The 22,685-nt window shown below is 33.7% G+C and overlaps 1 protein-coding gene across 8 annotated transcripts in view; it reads left to right on the top strand.

The window, feature by feature from the left end:
* Nucleotides 1-12,350, top strand: part of INPP4A (inositol polyphosphate-4-phosphatase type I A) — a 201,219-nt gene extending 188,869 nt beyond the window's left edge. For all 8 annotated transcript variants that reach the window (XM_074300347.1, XM_074300351.1, XM_074300349.1 and 5 more), the window contains one exon: nt 9,107-12,350. In XM_074300347.1, the coding sequence (XP_074156448.1) occupies nt 9,107-9,239 (133 nt within the window). In that variant the 3' untranslated portion in view covers nt 9,240-12,350. The remainder of the gene's footprint in view (nt 1-9,106) is intronic.
* The last annotated feature ends 10,335 nt before the right edge of the window (nt 12,351-22,685 follow it).

Below are 22,685 nucleotides of genomic sequence, written 5' to 3'. Positions count from 1 at the left end.
TGAAGGTTTCAGAGAAGAGCATCTAGCAGAATTGTCATTCTTTTCCAGAGCCAGATTGCTTTAGAATGGAAAATGGAGAGAAAGCTGCCTTTCTCTTCCCAACATTAGGTTGTACCTGTTTAAGAAGGAATTATCCAGGAAAAAGCTAACCAGAACAATTGGTCTACTATAGTCATGTGTCCTCTGGGGACCAGAACTATGGACCATCATCACTGAGATGGAACTACACTATAACTGTCTGTAGGATACTCTGGGGCCATGGCCATCACTTAGTAGTAAATTTCAGAGCTATATTGGAGCAGGGCTCTATGGAACCAGGAATATAAAGGTTATATACTGATGAAACTTCATTGACATCTGTTCTGATCAACTACCTTATGGGGTACAAAACCTCCCTTAGATAATCTCTCTATTTGTCTTTTTTTTCCATCTTGAGCAATACTAGCAATAAGAAGGTACACCCTTCTCTTTCTGTATGGCCCCCACAGTAGGTGATGGAGCATCCTAAAAGTTAATATGTTGACCTAGATTGCATCCAGATCAGCAGGTTACTAATTCAGATGCCATAAAATAAGCCTTTCAGGCAAGGGCTCAAGAAGACCCATTTTGCTTGCTCAAGATGCCTCAGATATGGGTTGAAGTGCCTAAAAATGGCTTTGCCCCAAACTTAGGAACATCTTGGATCAGCAATACTCGGACTTGGATCATCAAATTGCCCAGTGAACATTGGGTTTTAAGAATTATTTTTCTAGGGGCAGCTAGGTGGTGCAGTGGATAGAGCACCAGCCCTGAATTCAGGAGGACCCGAGTTCAAATCTGGTCTCAGACACTTAACACTTCCTAGCTGTGTGACCCTGGGCAAGTCACTTAACCCCAGCCTCAAAAAAAAAAAAAAAAAAAAGAATTATTTTTCTATTTGAGATAATTGTGTTAGAAACTACAGAAAGGATTTGTAAATAAGGCTCCAGATGTGCCTAGCTTCAAATTGGCTCTATTTAGTGTTCAAAAGAAATGATGATTCAACCTAAAGAAGTTCACAGAATTTCTGAGTCTGATGGAATTCAGTATAACCCAGAAATTGTTAACCTTTTGTGTTTGTCCTGTTGACCCCTTTGTGGAATGAGATTTGTTAAGATATAAAATAAAATACATAGGTTTACAAAGGAAACCAGTTATGTCAAAAATTTATCAAAATATTTTTAAAATAACAAATTCATAGACCCCTGATTAAGAATTCTTCATTCAACTCATACTTCCAATGTTTGGATAATTTTCATAGAATCTAAGTATTGGAAGAGATGCCAGAGGTGATCTAGTACAATCTGTACATGTTCCTTTCTGGAGGATGTAGACAAACTTGGCAAATGGAAAGTAGATTCATGGCCCATCTACTTAACTTCCACTACACACATCCATTATCCTTACCCTGAATGGTAAAAATATGTGCATTTGGTTTGATGCTTATAGCTTGTGAGATAAATTAACCTTGGAGTTAAAAACATCATCCTTTCCAGAGTTAGCTGAAGCAGCTTTAGTTAATCAAATGCACCTCCCCATGCTGAAGCATATGTGAGAGGGTCAAATGCTACAATGGTTATTCATGTTCAGGTTGCTGTTCAGAGCTCCATTTTTTGCAGCATGTGTAAGCATGGCAGGACAGCATGGAATTTTGCTTGGCCAATTAAGAGACAGTGAACATGGAAAACCATTCTTATTCAACCTACATGTGTTTATTTTCAGTAGACTACAGTACTTTTTCTTATTTTTCTCTTTATTCTCTTTCTCTTTCCTATTTTTCTTGTAATTGTGCTGGTTTTGTTTTGGCCTTTTTTTTTTATACTTCCTTCCCATGTGCCATCCTCCCTTTCTTTTATGGTTTCTTTACATTTTTCCATCTCATTTTTTGGTTCTTCTATATTTTATACATTCATTGCATGGTTTTTTCCCCTTCCCTTCCTCTGTCTTCTTCCTCCTTTTTGTTTTCTCTTTCCCATTTTTCTTTTTTTCCTTCTCCCAAACTCTTTCCTTTTCACAGCATTGGAACACGGGAGGTAGTCACCCAGAAGAACCTGAGTGGCTTGGTGCCCATCCGAGATTTCAGACTAGATCCCAGCCTCCTCTACTCCATTCCTTTATTAGCTCTGAGCCCCAATTTACTGATTGTGTGGCTTTTTTTGAGCATTGCATACCTGGTGGCCAAATTCCGTTGCAAATGAAGACCAGTTAAAAAATAGTAACTAAGCTATAAAGGAAAAAAAAGGTCTAGAATATGTATCTCCACCTTATTACTTAGCTGGACAGAAGGAATGTGTCAAAGCGTTGTCTGCCAAGAAATATATCATGCCTTACAGTTTGACATTTCTATTGTACTGAACTATAAATATCCATCAGATTATTTTATCCAGAGGATCTGTATTGAAAACTTAAAATTGATTATTCTGCTTTCAGTGCTTGTAACATTCTTACAGTGCCCTGTTGCCTCGTAATGTAGCCGGCCTGAAGATCAGTTACGCTTACCAAATATTTCTCTTACCTTCAGATTTAAACGTATTTGTCATCTATACGCTTTGTGTTTCCTGTTTCATGTATTCCAGAGAAAGGAACTCTTGTCTGAAAAGAATTTGTATCTTTTGTATACTCTTTAAATGTATGCTAGCTTTTCCTTTCCTTTTGAAGAGGATTGATAAGAAAAAGAAAAATAGATGGGGTTTGTAACATGTTTGTTTAGACATGGCCTATCTAATAGGATGTATATTCTCTGCTTTCATTTCAAAGCATAGTCCCCAAGTCACAGTAGCAAACAGTTTGCAGAGCCATAACTTTTTTCCTTGTTCTTGTCTAAATTTTTCTGACTTAGCTTATCATGGAGCTGTGATTATGATAATATACTGTCCCATATCAAACATGTAAAAATCTAGTGTTACTTAATATGACTTTACTATTTATTCTTTTTAATTGTTCTTAAAAATTCATCAAAGGGATTATAGAAATTTGAGCATAAAGTAAGGAAAAAGTTTTCAGGATAATTCTTTATCCATAAAATAGCATCTTTTTATTAACTGTTATCTTTGATTCCACATTAAACTCAGATGTCTTGTTTTCTCTTAGAAACCAAATATTAGATTCAGAAATCCAGGAAAGTTTGTCCCAGTTGATGGATTGGCTCTGAATCTGTGACAAATGCTAGCCACAGAAGTATACTCTGGATGGTTCTGTTTTTTAAATTATTCTTAATTTTAACATATAAAATATCCTTAAAGTTAAATGGCTTATTGCTTTTACTATTCACTTGTTGCAGAAGATTTATTACAACTTTGTAATGAAGGATACAGGAAAAAACACCAAGAGCAAGAAAGGAAAACTTAAATGCTCAACTGAGAAAATATTCTGTTTTGTTATAATGGCTTTTTAAAACCCACATCTCAGTGGTTTCCCCTCCCAAGACCAGCTGGTCCTGAATTACCTTATTTGCTGAATTTCCTTATTAAGAGTATGCAAGGGTGTTACTTTCAGACTCTGCATATGGCTTCCTTGGGTAATCAATCCACAAAGACTTATTAAGAAGCTAAGAAATGACATTTCATTAAATTGTCTCTTTATGGTTTTGAAAATTTGGAAAGAATTGAGAAAAAAAATTTTTTTTTAAAATTTAAGACTCTCAAAATTTCCTCATGGGCTTCTCTGATTGGATATTGTGTCAAAGTTTCAAAATTTTTATGGTTCCTATGAACAGACAGTACTGAGGGGCAAGTCAGCAAACCTAAGGACAGAAATTCTGGAAGAAATACCCCTGCTATACATCCTAGGATTTCCTCTTTCCTTTTTAATCCCTTCTGATCCTTTCTGTTTCCTGTGCCTCCAATACTACTGAAGCTATTATGTCTATAATTTTCTAATTAGAAGTGATTTGACTGCTCTAAAATGTTATCACACATGCAGTGCTTTGTAATCTTCAAGAATAAGTAAACTTTGAGATCTAAATATGGTCAACTCATGAGATCGGTTATATTGGAGGATGCTGTGTATTTGAATTTTTTTCTTAACAAGAAGATGATCAGTTGGGTTGTTTTTTTAAGTAAATATAGTAGAATGTAAGGAATGAACAAATCCAAGCTTTATTCTTTGAATTTTAAATTCAAAGGAATGTAACTAAACCTGTTTTCCAGCTTTCAGGCAGAATCTAAGTTGTTAGATCAACCATTCTGGATAGATTTGTTAGAAACAAGACTCCAGAAGAGTTGATTTCATATCCTCATCCAGTTACCTTCACTACCGACAAAAATGCTTTCTTGTGGCTAACCTAAGTCCCATATGCTATAGCTGATTGCTATCTTCTGGCTAACTGCACTTTTACTCCCTCAATTAATATATATTGAGCATTTGCTATATGCAATAAAGAATACCATATGTATGAATGTATAGGATTTTTTAAAATGTTCTGTTGTCAAAGATGACCCTGTTGACAGTGTTATATACTGCTTTGGACCTGCATCATCAGTAGGCCTTAATGTTTGATTCATGAATACTGATGATAGTTCAATTGCACAATTCCCTCTATCCTCAAACCCCACTCCATTCCCCATTAATCTGTCCTCTAACCCACTGGTACATCAGGTAAAGTTAGGGAGAATGAAAGTGGAGGTAGTTTATCATGTGATCTTCCTAGATCCTGTACACTTCCTTGTCTCCCTAATTTTCTGAGCGTACTCTCCTGGAACTGGTCACCCATGTCTGTGTGTGTGTGATGGATGAGTTTTCATGGGGCCTGGGTCACAAGAGCATGAAGTTTTTCATTTGAAACTCAGGATACGAAACACATTTCTGAGGATCCCATTTAAAATTTAACGTTATGATTGTAGATCTGGGAAGGATCTCATGAGAATTATATGTTATGCTACTTTCTATACAGGTGTACAGCAATGAAACAAAAAGTTATATTCCTTTTTTTTTTTAAATTATTCAGTAAAGTAGCTTTCACATTCCTTGATGTTAGAAAGTTCTTCCTAATGTAAATCCAAATGAGATAATGTATGTTAGGCACTTTGCAAACTTTGAGTCACTATATAAATGTCTTATTATATGTCCTTATTGTATTAGTGGAAAAGAAGTCACTTAGAAACTGGAGAGAATGATTACGGAAAAAAGTAGGAAGCTAATATTTTTACATCAGTTTTTTAACATTGTCTTTAATTTTATATATATAGTCAGGAATGAGATTAAAGGCAATATTTAATATCTATCTACTTCTCTATGTCTCAGGGAACCTAACAAGGTTCAGAAAAGAAATATTTTTCTTCAGTAATGATACAAAATTGTTTTTTTAGTTATTCTTCTTATATAGTTATATTCTTCTTAGGGCATTTTGCCCTAATCCAAATAGAAATATCTACTCTTAATAGGAGTAACACTGTCTCTTTTCTCTAAACAATCCCCGCTTTCCCCCCAATAAAACCTTAGTTTTTCCATTGGTACATGATACATTGTTCTGAGCTCTCTGGATGAATTCTGAGCTCAAGTGAGTTGATATCTTTATGTCCTGATTTCTCCATTTGAAATGAATAAGACTCAAAAAGAAACCAACCCCCCCCAAAAAAAAACAAAAACCTCAAGTCTGTTTTATTGATATAAAGAAGATCCTTTGACTTGGGACTCCATATGTTATAGACCTTTTGGTGGGGGGAGGGAACAGGGGATTATATTGCTTCCTAAAAATTTTAATACCCTACATTAGCCCCTCCCCCAGATGCATTTTTTTAAAGGTCAAAATATAAACTACTGTGACAAAAGGGCACAATAATTAGTAGATTCATAAATTATCTTTGGTTCCAAAGATTACTATAATAATTCATTTGATTCCAGCATTAAGGGATAAGTTAGACTGTATGATAAGATATATGAAGCTCAAACATACTTCATGGAATCATAGAATTTAAAAACAACAATAATAATAGCTCACATTTATATAGTACTTTAAGGAATACATATATTATCTCACTTGATCCCCCATAATGGTCATTTGAGGTAGAAATTATTCTTGTCCCCATTTTACAGACTAAGAAGGGATCCCAGAATTGTTGTAGTCCAATCCCAAACTGAAACATGAATCCTATCTGTAACAGCTTCAGTAAGTGGTCATATGACCTTCATTTGAAAACTTTCAGGAAATTCACTATTCATTATCATAGCCTTCTTTTTGGAAGTCTGATGCTTTGGAAAGCTCTTATTGTTAGGAAATTCTTCCTAGTGGGGAGTCAAAATTTGCTACTCTGTAATTTCTACCCATTGGTCCTCTTACTGTCCTCCATGAGTAAGAGCAAGTTGACTCCTTCCACATGGCAGTATTTAAATATCCAAAGAAAATAATTGGGTCTTCCTTCCTCTCCTCTCCAAGGCTAGGCTTAGAAACCCTCAGTTCCATTGATTTGCCCTCTTCTTAGATATTCTTCAGTACAACAGGCATTGTGCACAGCCCCAGAGTAAGAAAGACTCATCCTACTGAGTTCAAATTCAGCCTCAAAGACCAGCTATCTGACCCTGGGCAAATCACTTAACCTTTTCTGCCTCAATTTCCTCATCTGTAAAATTATCTGGAGAAGGAAATGGCAAAACCCCTCCAGGATCTTTAGCAAGAAAACCTGAAATGGGGTCATGAATAATTAGGTACAGCTGAAAATACAATCGAACACAATAACCACACTATAAATAGATGTATCAGTGTTTCTTTTAAAATATGTTAATCAAAACTGAATTCACTATGTCAAATATAATGAAAGATTTGTAATGTAGTGGCAAGTTCACTTGATCTGGAGTTATAAGACTTAGATTTACTGTCTGCCTTTATATCCCTGGACAAATCACCTTAATTTTCTTTTCTTTTCTTTCTTTCTTTTTTTTTTTTTTTTTTTTTTTTTTGTAAAGTTTGTTGATTTAGATGATTTCTGAGTCCCTTCTAACTCTATTATCCTATGAAGTGGTTGGGACAAAATACAATGGGACTTAAAATTATCTCCCTTAATCTTTTCTGTTCTTTTAGTAATTAGAGAAAATATTAATATTACTACAATCTACTGCCACAATGTTAATGTATTGAATTGTAATAACATTAAACTTTAGATTTTAATTTACATAACAAAAAATTAACTAAACAAAAGAGAATTCCTAAGTTAGGAGAGGCAATAGGTGTAACAGAAAAAACAACACTTAGAGATAGAGGATATAATATTTAATATAAGCTTTACCACTTACTTATGTCCTTGGATAAGCCACTTACTCTGAACTTCAGTTTCCTATTTGTAAAATGTGGGACTTAGACTAGATTATTTCAAAGATCCCTTCTTCTAAATCTATGATCTTACTAATTATTCTTCCCTGCTTAGTTGATTTGAAGTTTACTTGTGGCAGTTGGTTTTTGAGATAGGTATGTGTTTGGATTGTACTTCTGCATATGTTCATCAATAGACATCTTGCCTATTTAAAAGAAAATTCCCCAAAATTAAAAATGTCTAATCACAATATGTAATCTATAGCATTATGTTAAGTAAAAGTATATATTTTTTGTCTATTTATGAATAAGATAGAGCAAAAAATGAACAACTGTTTCGGGAGAATCATGTATATTCAAGCATTCTGCCATGAGGAATTATTTTATAATGAGGGCCTTTGGCCCCTTTCAGTTCAACAATTACCTGATAAGTGCAAAGCACTGATAGGAAACAAGCATATCTTAGTTATTTAAAAAGGTTAGTGATAAACAAGTAGAGAATATTAAAAAGATTTCCTGGCTTTTGAATTATGTTCTGCCAGAAATGTTTTGCATTTGGTTATTTAATACTCAACATAGTAGGAGTAATATTTATATATATATTCTGAGTTTTTCCATTTTATACTTTGAGCTATTAATATAATCATTCTTTAAAAAAAAAAGACAAGAAAAGAAAGGAGGAAAAGGCATAATAACATTATAGAAAGAGATTTACTTTGTTTAAAATCTTTGAAGACTCCTATTTTCTTGGTAACTACAAATTTTACATATCATCAAAGGCAATTTTGTAATGAATTTGATAACTAGCTGATTTAATATCTAATTTAGAATAACTGAAAACAAAGCTATGCTGTGCAAGAGAACAGTATGGTGGGAAATTCCATTTGTATTTTAAAGAGCTTTTACCTCTTCTTTCTATATGTGTCTACATAGGGAAAATCCCCAAGTATTCTTCACATTCTCCCTCTTTTGATAGTGAAGAATTGGTGGCCTAAGAGATAGGACTCATCCTCAGCATTGTTAAGCCATAATGTATTACTGTGGCATCTATCTATCCAAGAACCAGTTCTGGAGAAGTCCAAGGACAAAATCTTTGGGAAGGAGATGATATGGCTCAGGCTCCATGTTTTGCCTCCATTGGAAGTCCTTGGTGAAGGAGCCTGCCATAAGCTATTTTTTAGAGACTCTCCACCTCTGATGCCATGTAGACACAACTATATAGTGCAGGAAACACTTGGATCACTTTGCACTCCAAGCAGCTGTTTCCATAGCCAAAATAGCTGACATTGATAGAGTCGGTTGCTTTTTTCCCTCCAATTGTATTATTTTGCTGCATGTCAGATTCATTGAGAAAAAAGTGTGATTTCTCATTATACATAATCAACTATGATAGTTATTCCTAGAGTAGAGGGAACAATACCATTCTTTTGAAATTTTTATTCTAAAATGAGCCATTTTTAAAATTTAGCTTAGCAGAACAACCTCCAAGCTATTTCTTAGGAGACTATATTACAGCAGAGCATCAAACTACTTTAGCCAGTGAATCCTGAAATACATGAAACCATAAAAAAGAACCTGAGCTTTCTTCCTCTTAGATACACTGCTGCTTTTTGGAGATGCAAAATCAGCCCAGCCAAGCATGTGTCCATATTTGTGTGTTTTGTAATTTCATTGTTCAAATATTTAATATTTAGAGTTGCAAATGAATCAAGCACCCATTTAAACTAATCAATTCTTTTAATGCTATGAAAATAACCAATTCATTTCATCTTAGTTTAAGTCTCTTTTTTTTTTCCTTTTTTACTGCTGTCATTTTTTGTGCTTGTTTTTTTTTTTTTTCCCTAGTGAGGGTTGTCGGCGAGAAAATACAATGAAGAATGTTGGATGTCGCAAGTATGCATTTAATTCCCTGCAGCTGAAGGCTTTCCCAAGGCATTACAGGCCTCCAGAAGGAACTTATGGAAAAGTTGAAACATAATTATAATGTGTCCTCTAATTAGCTATTACAGAATACATGTGGGTACACTCTAGTTGAATTCTTCATGAAGACCAGAATTTTTTTTTTTTAACATTTCACCCTAGATTCTATTGAGCATGTTATCTTATTGCATTGGAATCAGTAGGAAAGAATGTTTTGGCGCAGTAGTTTATGTAGTGGTGACTGCCCCCTTTAAATAGCCTTCAGTCCTGTGTGAGTTACACAAATATCAAAAATTGTTCCTTGTATTCAACAACTAGGTACATCCAGGATGCTAAAGGACTTTTTATAAATGGCCACTTAGGTAGCTGTTTCACATAGCAACCTTTTCTATTGAGTTGATTTATAAGGTTGAGTTTTTCATAATATTATACTTTAAAAAATTAGAAACACAGTTAATAATAAAGTAATTGGAACTGAGGCAACCCCATACACATTGACAGAATCAGGCAAAGTCAGCTTATAACTTCAGGAAAATAAATTATCCCTAATGCATGAAACAAAAGGAAGTAGCCAGGATGATTTTGTGTGATGCTTCCTTTAAAACATGAAATCAAGATGCCATTATGAGAGCTTTGTGAGGTCTCAAAGCCATTGGAGATTTTTCCAGATTTTTTTATGTGATTGTACCTTATTGGAAGATGACAACTGCTTCCCATATCATGTAACTGAAATTTCCTAGTTCATTTCAATAACTGTGTGCTTTGGCAAGTCGTTTTTGTAATTAACCTTGCAGATTAAAAACCAACATCAAAATATATTAGTTTTTCTTTTTTCCTCTCATCCTTGTACTCCTTACTTTTAAGCATCTTGTTAACAAGTTAGGATTCTACCTTCTAAAGTATACACAAAATGTCTCTTGGACTCTACTGAAATCCCATGCATCCCCAGCCAAAAAAAAAAAAAAAGGCATTTTTACATGACTGCCAGATCAATATTCTGAAGAACATACTTAGAATTTAATGAAGCAAATGTTATCAATATTTGAATGAAGGGAGTATAAATATTTCTAAAGCTAACCTTCAAAGGTTATTCTTTTACCTCTTTATTTAATTTATTCCTTTTTTATTTTTTGAGGCATAAATAAGACCATATTTCAATATCTTTGAAATGCCTAGTTATCGAATTCATGGGAATTTCTAATTTATTTTTCCTTTTGCCTGTTATGAGATAACCAGCAACTATTGAGTCATTTGGGTCTGTCTCCTTCCAATCGTCAAACGGATTTTTGTTCTCTCAAAGCCTTGCGAATTGCAATATATACTTTATAATCATGACAAAACATTTCACCACTTCTTAAAAACCTAAGACTTTACTTTTTCTCCTCCATATTTCAAGGCAAATTGAAAATTGAAAGCTAAAGACCTGATCATTTATTTTCTGTAAGGAATAATGAATATGATATGCATTTCATGGAGTTTTGTTTTTTGGGGAATGCTTGTGTGCGTGTGTTTCATCAGTTCTGTTAATCATGGTTGTCTTAGAGTTGTTCTTTGGGTAAATTGTTCTTAAAACTATATTGAAACTTTTGGTCCATTCTTACGTTACCTAAAGTTGGTCTGTGTAAATTAAAGGATATTAAAATGTAGCCTTTGAATATAGCTAAAGAATAAAAACCATGAAAACGTCATTGATGGATAATTACCCATGTCTAAAATTTTAGGAATTAGGTTTTCTTCTGTCTTTTTTTCCTCCAAAAATGGAGGAATTTAAAATATATGACTGTGTTTTATATGTACTGTATATTTATATGAATAAAGGAAGTAGAGTTATCCAAATATATGTTTGTATGTATGCGTGTGACACATATACATACATGCATATATAGAATTGAAAGCTGGCAGAGTTGTTTGGCTCCTGCTGGCAATGGATAGTATCAAGATAGCTGCCAGTATGGAAGATGGGGGCCTTTGAATATGATCTGTACTTTAGAAATACTTCTTGAGTATTGGTTATTGGAGTATCTTGGAGTATTGGTTTCAGCAGTGGTGAAGGCAAAGGAAGAGAAGGTTCTCCAATTTGAGTGTGTTCTCTGATGCTATGCCCACAGCAAGGCATACAATTCTAGTGAAATCATCATTGCCAGCTTCTCTCTTCCCATTTTCATGTTTAACTATGTTCAAAAACAAATGAAATTACAGTAAAAGCTAATTTACCTTTTGACTCTATAGTACTCCATGATATTTTTTGAGTGTATCATCCATATTGTATAGTTTCAGCCTTTCCTCTGTTCTTATTATTATATTCTCTTGTCTGGCTTTTATTATATATTTTAATCATATATTTGCAATGAAGAAATCTTGTATGTATTATTTCAAAACTTTTGTGTCTGAAGATTTTTAACATTTGAGTCTCTCATAGTGCTGTTTCACTCAAATAAATTACAACCATGACAGATTTTGTACCTAACTCCCTTTTTGGAATAGTTCTTTTGAATTCTTCAAGCGTACTCGGAATTCACCAGTTGAAATGGTGGGACCTCGGCCTCCAAAGCTTGGTCATTGGAAATAATCAGGTTTCATTGCTCTGTATGAAGAACATTCTTGCTCACTGTTTGTTTGTTTTTTTCACACATATCACAGCATCACATGCATGTTTACAAGTTTAGTTAGTGATCATACTGAATAATAGAAATCAAGAATTTGTCATTAAAAAAAATTTTTTTAACTTTCTAGAGGAAACTTCCCATGAAGTACTTTTGAATTGCACAAGGAAAGCTGTTTTATAGCATCTTGTAAAATGGGAGTCCTGTCTAATGTTCTTTTAAAGTACACTTTTTTTTTTTTAATGTCATGAAACTTTTGGAGGGATAAAATTGTTGCCAGGTATGTTATGTGTGTGTTCTGTGAAAGCACCCACAGCACAGTTGCCTTTTGTTTCATTTATAAATGTAAAAATATTGTATAATATAACAGTTTGTCCCTACACAATTGTATTTGCCAAGCTTTGTGCATTGAAATATTTTTATTTATTTCTTTTGGGCAGTATTAATATATTATAATAAATCTATGGTTACTGTTTTATATATTCTTAGATTATTCAAGCTATGTATGCTGTAAATGTGCTAGTCTTTAGAATGAAAAATATTAATAAAGAACTGACAGTACTAAATTGTGACTTTTTTCTTTAAATTCATTAGCACAAGTCCTGGAAGTCAGGAAACGAGGGTTTTATAATCCTAGCTCTGCTACTAATGTGTATAATTTTGGGTAAGTCATTCAATCACTTAAGGCCTCAGCAGAAATAATGTTCACCTAGTCTTTATTAAGCACCTGTTTATATGTAGAACACTATCCTGGACCCCAGGGGAGACATAAACATTATATTAAAAAGATATCCTTCCTGTGTTCAAGGAGTTGTTTTAGTAGAACTAAACAAGATGTTCTCTATGGCCCCTTCTAGTCTAAGCTTCTACAAGTCTTAAGATTTGACTACATTAAAAGCAAGTTTAATGTAGTTAAATGAAAACAACTTTGGGATTGTTGTTTTTTCTATATATTGATATTTCTGCCTTTGCCACTAAGTAAGAATTATAGAAACTTTCCCTCTTGTGTTCCTTTTTTGTTGTGTAAATGAGTAAATTCAGATGTTTGAGGACATATCAATTGAACATCTTTCCAAAATACTTGTATCTACTTAGTGTTTGGGGAAAAGGACATTTTACTCAGTGGATGCTAACAGCTTCAGATACCTATTTCCTCCTAAGAAGAAATCATCACTGTCATGATTCCATTTAAAAGAAGTAGAAGTTTGCCACTTATCCCATCTTTTTCTCTTCTTGATCTAGTATTTTTATTCTTATACTATAATCCCTGAAGACTAGTGAATTGTTAGAGCATTTTTTTAAATGACTATAAATTGTTTTGATTTCTTCATCAGAAAACTGCATGTTCATAGCCTTTAACCCTTTATCAATTGGGGAATGACTACTGTTCTTACAGATTTGATAGAATTCATGTTTTTAAGAGGAGATCTTTATCAGAAAAACTTGATGCAAATTTTTATTAGACTAAAGGAATTAGACTAAAACGACCTTAAGATTTCATTTTATCCCTGTCAGATTGGCTAAAATGATTGAAGGGGAAAGCAATAAAAAGTTGGAAACATGGGGAAATTTGGATACGTCACTTTGGTGGAACTGATCCAATCATTTTGAAAAAAAAAATCTGAAATTATTCCCAAAGAGTTATTAAACTGAAGCCCTGCACTGTCACTATTAAGTCTATTTCTAAATATGATTAGAGAAAAAGGAAAAGAACATATATGGTCTAAATGTTCATAGTAGCTCTCTTTATGGTGGCAAAGAACTGGAAATTGTGGGGATGCCCATCATTTGGGGGATGCTGTTGAAGAAGCTGTGATATATGATTGTCATGGACTACTGTTGTGCTATAAGAAAATCGTGAGCTCGATGATCTTAGAAAAACATGTAAAGATTTGCATGAAATAATGAAGAATGAAATGAGCAGAAGCAACAGAATGTTATATACAGTAATAGCAATATTGTTTAAGGTGAATTTTGAGCCACTTAAGCCATTTGATTTATTCTAAATACCCAAATTAACTACAAAGGACCTCTGAAAGAAGACATTATCTTCATTCAGAGAAAGAACTGAAAAATAGAAATATGTATAGAATGATTTTACATATATATATATACACACACACACACACACACATATATATACACACACAGAGACACAAACACATTTATGTCTAATGGTAGCTATCTCTAGGATGAGGGAGGAGGGAAGAAAAGAGGGAGGAAGCTAATTTTATATTTAAAAGGAACAACAAATTATACATAATAGATTTGAAGTTTTATGTTCAGTCATCTTTTCTATTCTGTATATGGAAATGCTTGTTTTATTTCTTAATTTTAGAATAAAATAAAAATTTTTAAATGTAATGGTGTAGTGAAAGTATCATTTAATCTAAAGCAAAAAGAAAATAATATAAATTCTGTATACCCATGTACATTCATAAAAAAGAGCCTGCTACTAAAAATAGCAAAAAAAAAAAAAAAAAAAATTAGTGAATCTTTCCAATAGGTACCGCCTTCTTTACTTTCTTCCCTTTCTTAGGCTACCTGCCTTTCCCTCTTTTTTTTTTTTTTTCTTCTTAATCCTGAGAGGCCAGTTTGTTGTAGTGGAAAGGACATATAAATATGGATTTAAGAAATGCTGTTTTGAATTCTAATTTTTGCACATTACCAGTTGTGTTACCATGGACAAGTAAGTCATTTAAGACCTTGATCTTAGCTTCTCTAAAATTTGAAATATTGGTTGGATTAATTAATGAGATTATTGTGAGTGAAGTGCATTGTTTTTTTTGTTTGTTTGTTTTAAAGTTCCATTTGAGCATCACCAAATGATGAACCCAGTTTTGAGCTTCACAGACATAAACTTGGGCTGCACACTTCTCATACTTGTCAAATTAGGAGTATTTTGTGATAATCAACTATGAAAGACTTGGTTCTTCTCAGTGATTTAGTGATCCCAGGCAATCCCAATAAATTCTGGATAGAAAATACCATCTGCATCCAGAAAAAGAACTATGGAGGTTGAATGTAAATCAGCACATGCTATGTTCACTTTTTCTCCTGTTTTTCTCTCCCAGCATTTTTATAAATGTATATTTAAAAAGTTAATATACATATATAAATAGAAAAAATAAGAAAAAAAGAAAAAGGGGGGGGAGGAAAAGAAACCAAATTAGGGGTATTCTTCCCTGTGTTGAAAAAGGAGAGATGTGGCAGTATTTAATATTTCAATTGATTTTTTTATTAAAACTTTTTATTTTCAAAACATATGTGTGGATAATTTTTCAATATTGACCCTTGCAAAACCTTGTGTTCCAAATTTTTCCCCCATCCGGTCCCCTAAATGGCAAGTAATCCAATATATGTTAAATATGTAAAAACATGTTAAATCCAATATCCACATTTATTTATTTATACAGTTTATCATCCTACACAAGATCAAAAAGGGGAAAAAAACGAAAAGGAAAACAAAATGCAAGTAAACAACAAAAAGAGTAAAAATGCTATGTTGTGATCCACATTCAGTCCCTCTAGTGCTCTCTCTGTATGCAGATGGCTCTGTCTGTCACAAGTCTATTGGAACTGGTCTGAATCATCTCATTGTTGAGAAGAGCCATGTTCATCATAATTGATCATTATATAGTTATTTGTTGTTGCCATGTATAAAAATCTCCTGGTTCTGTTCATTTCACTCAGCATCAGATCATGTAAGTCTCTCCAGGTCTTTCTGAAATCATCCTGCTGGTCATTTCTTACAGAACAACAATCTTCCATAATATTCATATACCACAATTTAACCATTCTCCAATTGAGGGGCATCCACTCAGTTTCCAGTTTCTGGCCATTACAAAGAGGGGCTGCCACAAACATTTTGGCACTTACAAGTCCCTTTCCTTCCTTTAATATCCCTTTGGGTTATAAGCACAGTAGTAGCACTGCTGAGTAAAAGGGTATGCACAGTTTGATAACTTTTTGAGCAAAATTCCAAATCGTTGTCCAGAATGGTTGGATTCATTCACAACTCCACCAACAATGTATTAGTCCCAGTTTTCCCACACCCCCTGCAACATTCATCATTATCTTTTCCTGTCATCTTAGCCAGTCTGACAGGTGTTGTCATAATTTGCATTTCTCTGATCAACAGTGATTTAGAGCATTTTTAAAATTTCAATTTCTTTATCTGGAAATTGTCTCTTCATATCCTTTGACCGTTTATCAATTGGAAAATGGCTTGAATTCTTATGAATCTGAGTCAATTCTCTATATATTGTAGAAATGAGGCCTTTTTCAAAACCTTGGATGTAAAAAATTTTTTCCCACTTTTTTGCTTCCCTTCTGATCTTGTCTGCATTAATTTTGTTTGTATAAAAACTGATACCTTATTTCTTCAATTATCATAGCTATCGCAAGTATCCCTCCTTTGCCGCTACCAGAGAACTGTCCCATATAACATAGTTTTTTGGTTTTGTTTTTTTTTTTTTTTTTAGAAAGAGGGAAAAGAAGCACAAATGATCAATATACAGAAAACAACTCAAAGACATGTACAATGTAATGCATTGTGAATCTCCCACAAAGGGGTAGGTTGGGGGTTCTATCTCTTCGAGTCCTGCTTGATCTTTTTCATTTTGTTACATTTATGTCTGATTCCTTTTTTGGTGTGTCATTCTTTTCATTTACATTGTAATTATTCTGTATATTGTTTTCTTCATTCTTGACTGGATCAATTTGTATAGATTTTTCTGTGCTTCTGTTTTTATCACATACATTTCTTATAGCACACTAATTACATTTTTGTACCACATTTTGTCTAGCCATCCCCCAATTGATAGGCATCTACTTTGTTTCCACTTTTTAGCCAAAAAAAAAAAAAAATGCTGCTAAACATTTGGAGTATAGGGGAATTTTATTCTTATCAATGGCTTCCTTGCGGTATAAGTAAAGAAGTCTAAGTTAAAATGATATGGGCATTTTAATCACTTTATTAGTATCATTCCAACATGCTAAACTGAATTTTATTACTTCATTCAGTGCCTCCTGTTTTAAGAATCATGGGTAGTAGGCATTTATTATTTATTATCATTGTGAATTTAAGCTATCTTAGAACATTAATATACATTGTAAATATACATTTTTATATCCTTTTAATCACTATATGTACTTTGTACTATTTCATATACACATTTTCAGTACATATATTTAGCAATAAAAGTATCCCATAATGTATACTAGCAAGAAAAGTATAATGTATGCTATAATTTTCTTAGCCACTTCTCTATTATTAAACATTTGTATTGTTTCCAGCTTCTCAGTGTTATAAAGAAGACTAATCATTTGTTTCTAAATTACTCCCTTCTTCCTGTTCCTTTCCTTCACTCCTTTAGATACCAGTATTTCCCAAAAAGGAAAGAGGCAGTGACAGGGAATCAGCTAGAGTTCTGAAGTCAGGAAGACCATAGTTAAAATTTAACCTCAGACATTACTAATTGGGCTACCTTGAATAAATCATTTAATCTATTGTTCCAGATAATCAAGCAGCAGTCATGTAATGAGAGACTTCAGAAAAATAAAAAATAAGAGAGGAAAATTATAGGACAAGGTGGGGATAGAAGGATGTGTAGATGAACAGGAGTAGGATAAAGTGTATAGATTAATGAGAATTTCCTATCAACACATGATAGTTGCAACTGTCAGTGAACTCACCAAATGAAACAGTGTAAAGATAGGGAAAAAAAAAAAAAAAAAAAGACCTAATGAGGAGGCTTGGGAAACACTTGGAGTCAGCAAAGGAGACCAGGAAGTAGTCAGAGAAACCACATAGAGAAGGCTTTTAAATAGTTAACTTGAAAGTTTTGTGCTCCCTTACACTCTTAACTGAAATATTGACATAATACTGATTCCTGGTTAGTGGAAGTTTGTTGAATGTTAAGTTAGGTTCTGATCTTGATTTAAGGAAAATAAAGTTAGAAAATGGCAGAGTAGCTCAGAAAACTTTTGGCTCTCCAGATTTCTTCTACACACACAAAAAAAGAACAGCCTCTTAGAGCAGCAGAAATAAATGCAATTATCCTCCTGAGAGAATTTGAAAAGAAGCAGAAAAGGTGGGACCTCTAGGATAGAAGTTTGCACCCATCTGATGAGTGCAGAGTGAGAACCAGAGACCCTGCCGGCTGCGGGCACTTGCAGGGGTGCAGAATCCTCAGATTCAGTTCCAGGGCACAGAGGACAGCTGTAGTCCCTAATGGGACTTTGAATTAATGAGGGGGAAGATACCCCAAAAGGGAAGACCATCAGTCCATCCAGTTGTTCTTTGTTCTTGAAGAGGACCAAAAGGACATCGGTGTGTTAGAGACAAGTTAGTGACTGACTGATCAGACCAAGGTAAGTGCAAGACGGACACAAGTAGTCCCTGTGGACAATGGGGGCTTCTCTAACTTTGTGCATCTTCTGGATAAGGCAGTTCCACTTTGCTCATAGAGCACGGTCAGTACATTTCAAGCCCTTCAGATTTTCCCACAAACAATAAATTTGTGCCTCAGGACAAACAGACTGGTGAAGCACAAGACATGGGGCAGAAGGCTTGAAGAAAGCAGGTTAAGTAGTGTGAGATGCAGATACCTGCAGGCTAGCTCCACACTATGCTGGGGATCTGGGGGCTGGCTGGGTTTGGCTGGAACTCCATCTGGAACCACAGAAACCATCTCCTCTAGGCAGCTTGAAGAGCTGGGGAGGAGGTGGGGAGGGTCTGAGTCCGGGAAGACTGGGAGAACTTCCGGGTGATGAGGGACCCAGGCCCAGCTGTGCTGTAGCCCTGAAGGTGAGAAAGAACCAGCACATCGACAGTGCAGAGGGAGCCAGCACTTACAGGAGGAAGGAGCTTTTGGTTTGGGGTTCCTGGTCAGAGGGGAGAGCTGAAGGGAAGCTAGAAGTACCATTCCCCCAACCCTGCCAATAGAGGTGCTTACACTAATAATAAAAAAAAGAAGAAGACAACGACTCTACAAAGAAGAAGAACTCAGCCATAAAAACTTACTATGGGAATAGAGAAGACCAAGGTTCATCTGCAGAGGAAGATACTGAAGAAAAAAAAAAAAAAAACTGCTTCTACTCCAAAGAGAGTAATGTGAAATGCCCATCGAGAATTTTTTCAAAAAAGAATTTAAAAATCAAATGAGAGACTTTGGGGAAAAAAACTAAAAAAAAAAAAAAAAAAAAAAAAAAAAGCTACACAAAAAGTTAAACAATTAGATAAAGAGATGCAGAGTCTTAAAGCCAAATGTTTGAAATTTGAAAAATTAGAATTGAGCAAGGAGAAGCCAGTGAAGCTATAAAAGACCAAGAAATAACAAAAAGAATGAAAAAATAGAGCAATGTAGAACATAAAAGAAAATGACTGATCTGGAGAACAAAAGAGATAATACAAGAATAATTGGATTACCTGAAAGTTGGGACTGAAAAAAAGAAGTTTGACATAAAAATGCAAGAAATAATCTAGGAAAATTGTCCTGGAATGATAGGAAAGAAGGGAAAAGTAGAAATTTTAAAATCACTACCTCTAAGAGGTTTTTTATGGAAAACACACAAGAATATCATTGCCAAATTTCAAAACCTCCAGATCAAAGAGAAAATTTTGTAAGAAACAAGCAAAAGAATAATTCAGATATGCTGGAGCTATAATTAGAATTGTACAGGACTTATCAGTAACTACAATAAAAGACCGCAGGTCCTGGAATCATAGATATTGGCAATCAAAAGAATTAGAACTGTGGCCAATAATATCATATCCTACAAAATTATAATAATTGAATGAAAAGAAATGGACATTTAATGAACTTGCAGTTTTACAGGACTTTCAACAAACTCAAATTCAACAGCAAATTTAACATCTAAGAACCAATATCAAAGATCAATTTCAAGGAACTTAATATGTACAAATTGTGTTTATTAGATAGAAATGTATACCATATGTTTAAGACTGATTTCAGCAATTGGTTAATTCAAAAGAAAGATTGGGGTAAAGTTGAGTGTGATCTGACTCTAAAAAGCAAAACTGCCTAGAAAAAGGTAAATAGTAATGTCATACAAATGAGGGGCAGAAAAAAAATAGACTCAGAGGAGGGAGGAGGGCTCATATCTCTGAAAACCTGCTCACATTGGGAATGGGTTCAATAGTCAACACTTTATATATATCATGAAGGGTATATCTCCCTCCAAAATCTATAAAAAAATAAGGGGGGAGCGATGGGCAGATGGAGAAGTAAAGGGTGAAGGAAGAAGACAAGGGAGGGATCCTTGGTGGGGGGAGATTAAGGAGCAGAAATAAGGCAGAAGAGTTAGCAGGATTAGGAAAGGAGAGATACATAACCGTACAAAAAGGATCAGGAGTAGCATTTATTTAAAAAAAAAAAAAAGTATGGCTAGTAATCATGATTTCAGACAAAGTCAAATTTAAAGATTCAATCAAGAAAGAAATATATATTATATATTAGCCATACTAATATTTTATATGCATGTTTACATACAGGTAAATGGGTATATGTGTGTGTCTATATATACATGTATATGTATATGAGTAGATATATATACATAGAGTATATATAAGTATATGTACATATATATGTGATTAACTGTAGCCTGCTTGTGTGTATGCGTGTGTCTCTATAAGTATATAAAATATATTTGTGATTAACTATCACCTGCTTAAGGGAGTGGGGGGGATGAAACAGTTAAAAAGAAAAAAGGTATACAGCGGAGAACAAAAGAACAACTTACAAGGAAACAAAGGAAAGATGGATACTCATGAATATAATTTCTTCTATTATATCCTTTCTTGAACTGGTCATTTATTGTTTTATATATTGAATCTTAAATTGGTAATAGTTATTTTGGTTTCTCCCTGATATTCTACTGGAATGATGACAGTTCTCTGTTTTGTTTTGGTTTTCTGTTCTGTTTTTTTGTTGTTTTTTTAATAAAAAAAGAATTAAAAAAAAAACTAGAATCGGACAAGGGGAAGCTAATGACACTCATACACCAAGAAACAAAACAAAATCAAAAGAATTAAAAAGTAGAAAACAAAGTAAAATATTTTATTAGGAAAAAACTGTTCTAGAGAATAGATTGAAGAGAAGTAATATCCAAATAGTCAGATTAACTGAAAAATACATTTTAAAAGAAGAATCGATACAATATTACAAGGAACTCTCAAGGAAAACTGCTCTCAGGTTCTAAAACAAGAAGCCAAATCCCAGATAGAAAAAACTATTTATTACCACCTGAAAGAGATCATAGGAAGAAAATTTATGTTCAATTCTGGTCTGAATCCAAATCTAACAATCACTCCTTTCTACCATGGTGGGACCCTCATTATTTTACCCCAAATTAGCCTTTGTCAATCAAAGGGATCAGAGCCCTTAACTAGTCCACAGCAGAAGTGAAACAAAATTGTCATTACAACATACTAATATTATATCCAAGCTTCAGAGCTCCCAGTTTAAGAAGAATATATTAGAAGCAATCTAACAAAAACAATTTAAATCTTGTGGTGATTATTTTAAATTAAATTCTGTAATATAAATAAAACCTATGTAGCCAAGAATAAAAGAACTGCAGAAAATTAGAAAAAAAAAATTTTCATAGATAATCTCTCAAGATATAATTGGATTGGAATATTGCTGCAGTTTAGGAAATGAAGATTTAGAAAACCTTGGAAACACTCCGACTTACGAAAGAAGATGCTATCCTCCCATCAGAGAAATAGATAAGTGGAAATAAGCAAAATACAGTTTTACACATGTGTATATGTATATAACATGTATGTTTATAGATATTGAGGTAATGTACATACATGCATGTACATGTGTCTCTGTGTGTATATAAATATATGAAATATGTATGTATCCATGCATAATTGTAGCCTTCTTTACAGAGGAACTGGAAGGGGAAGAAAGTAAAAAATGCTCAGCTGAGAACAAAAAACAAAAAAGCTGGGCAGCTTTGAAAACAATACGTAGTATTTATCATACAGGTTTCTTGAAATGGAAATTTATTGTTTTATATCGAATCCTTCCTATGGCCTGCTGGGTTCATGGCAATGTTTCTTTTTTCATTTTATATTTTTTTTAATAAAAGTATTTAAAAAATAAAACAGAAATTTAAAAATTGACTTAATGGCCTTATAAAATGTATGAATCTCATTATAACATTATAATTCCCAAGTGTGCCACAGAAAGGACTATTCATCAGAAGCAGTAGGTCAGTAGGCCTAGCCATATGAAATTTCTGCCCCGAGGCTAAAGTTCTCTGACAACGTTTGGGTTCATCTGGCTCAGTAGATTTTCTTTTATGAAAATGCAGGAATCGAAGATGTAGAACCATAAGAAGTCAGTATTGAGAAGTGTGTGGACTAACACTCCATAGCTGTCCAGAAAGGTTCATTACTTTGATGTTAAATACCAATATTCTTCCTGACTTGATCAAAATTAATCATTGTTGAGCTCTAGCATAATTATAATTATATTTATACATTATGTAATTATAATCTTGATCAAACTGGTTTTGGACTTGGTTCCATATTTAAAAACTGATATGTTTGAATTGCTAATAGACCTACAAGTCAACATTGTCATCTTATATAATGTTACTCAAAAGCACCTATCTTGTGTTTCCTTGCCAGGAAAAAAAAAAAGGATATCCTTGCAGTTTAATGTAAAAATAAACAGTTTTATATAATTCATCAAACCTGCAATACCAGTGAATAAAAGGATAATAGGACAGAAGCACCGTGGTCAAGTAACTCATTATAAATATATTGATGCCAGATTATTCCTATGATTTTACAGTAACAATAACAAAGATATATATTAAGATAGACTTTTAGATTATGAAGTAGGAGAAACATAGGGGCA

The sequence above is a fragment of the Sminthopsis crassicaudata genome, chromosome 3 (genome assembly GCF_048593235.1).
Source record: "Sminthopsis crassicaudata isolate SCR6 chromosome 3, ASM4859323v1, whole genome shotgun sequence".
Taxonomy (NCBI): domain Eukaryota; kingdom Metazoa; phylum Chordata; class Mammalia; order Dasyuromorphia; family Dasyuridae; genus Sminthopsis; species Sminthopsis crassicaudata.
The sequence above is the reverse complement of the archived record's forward strand: the minus strand, read 5'-3'. Positions and strand labels throughout refer to the sequence as shown.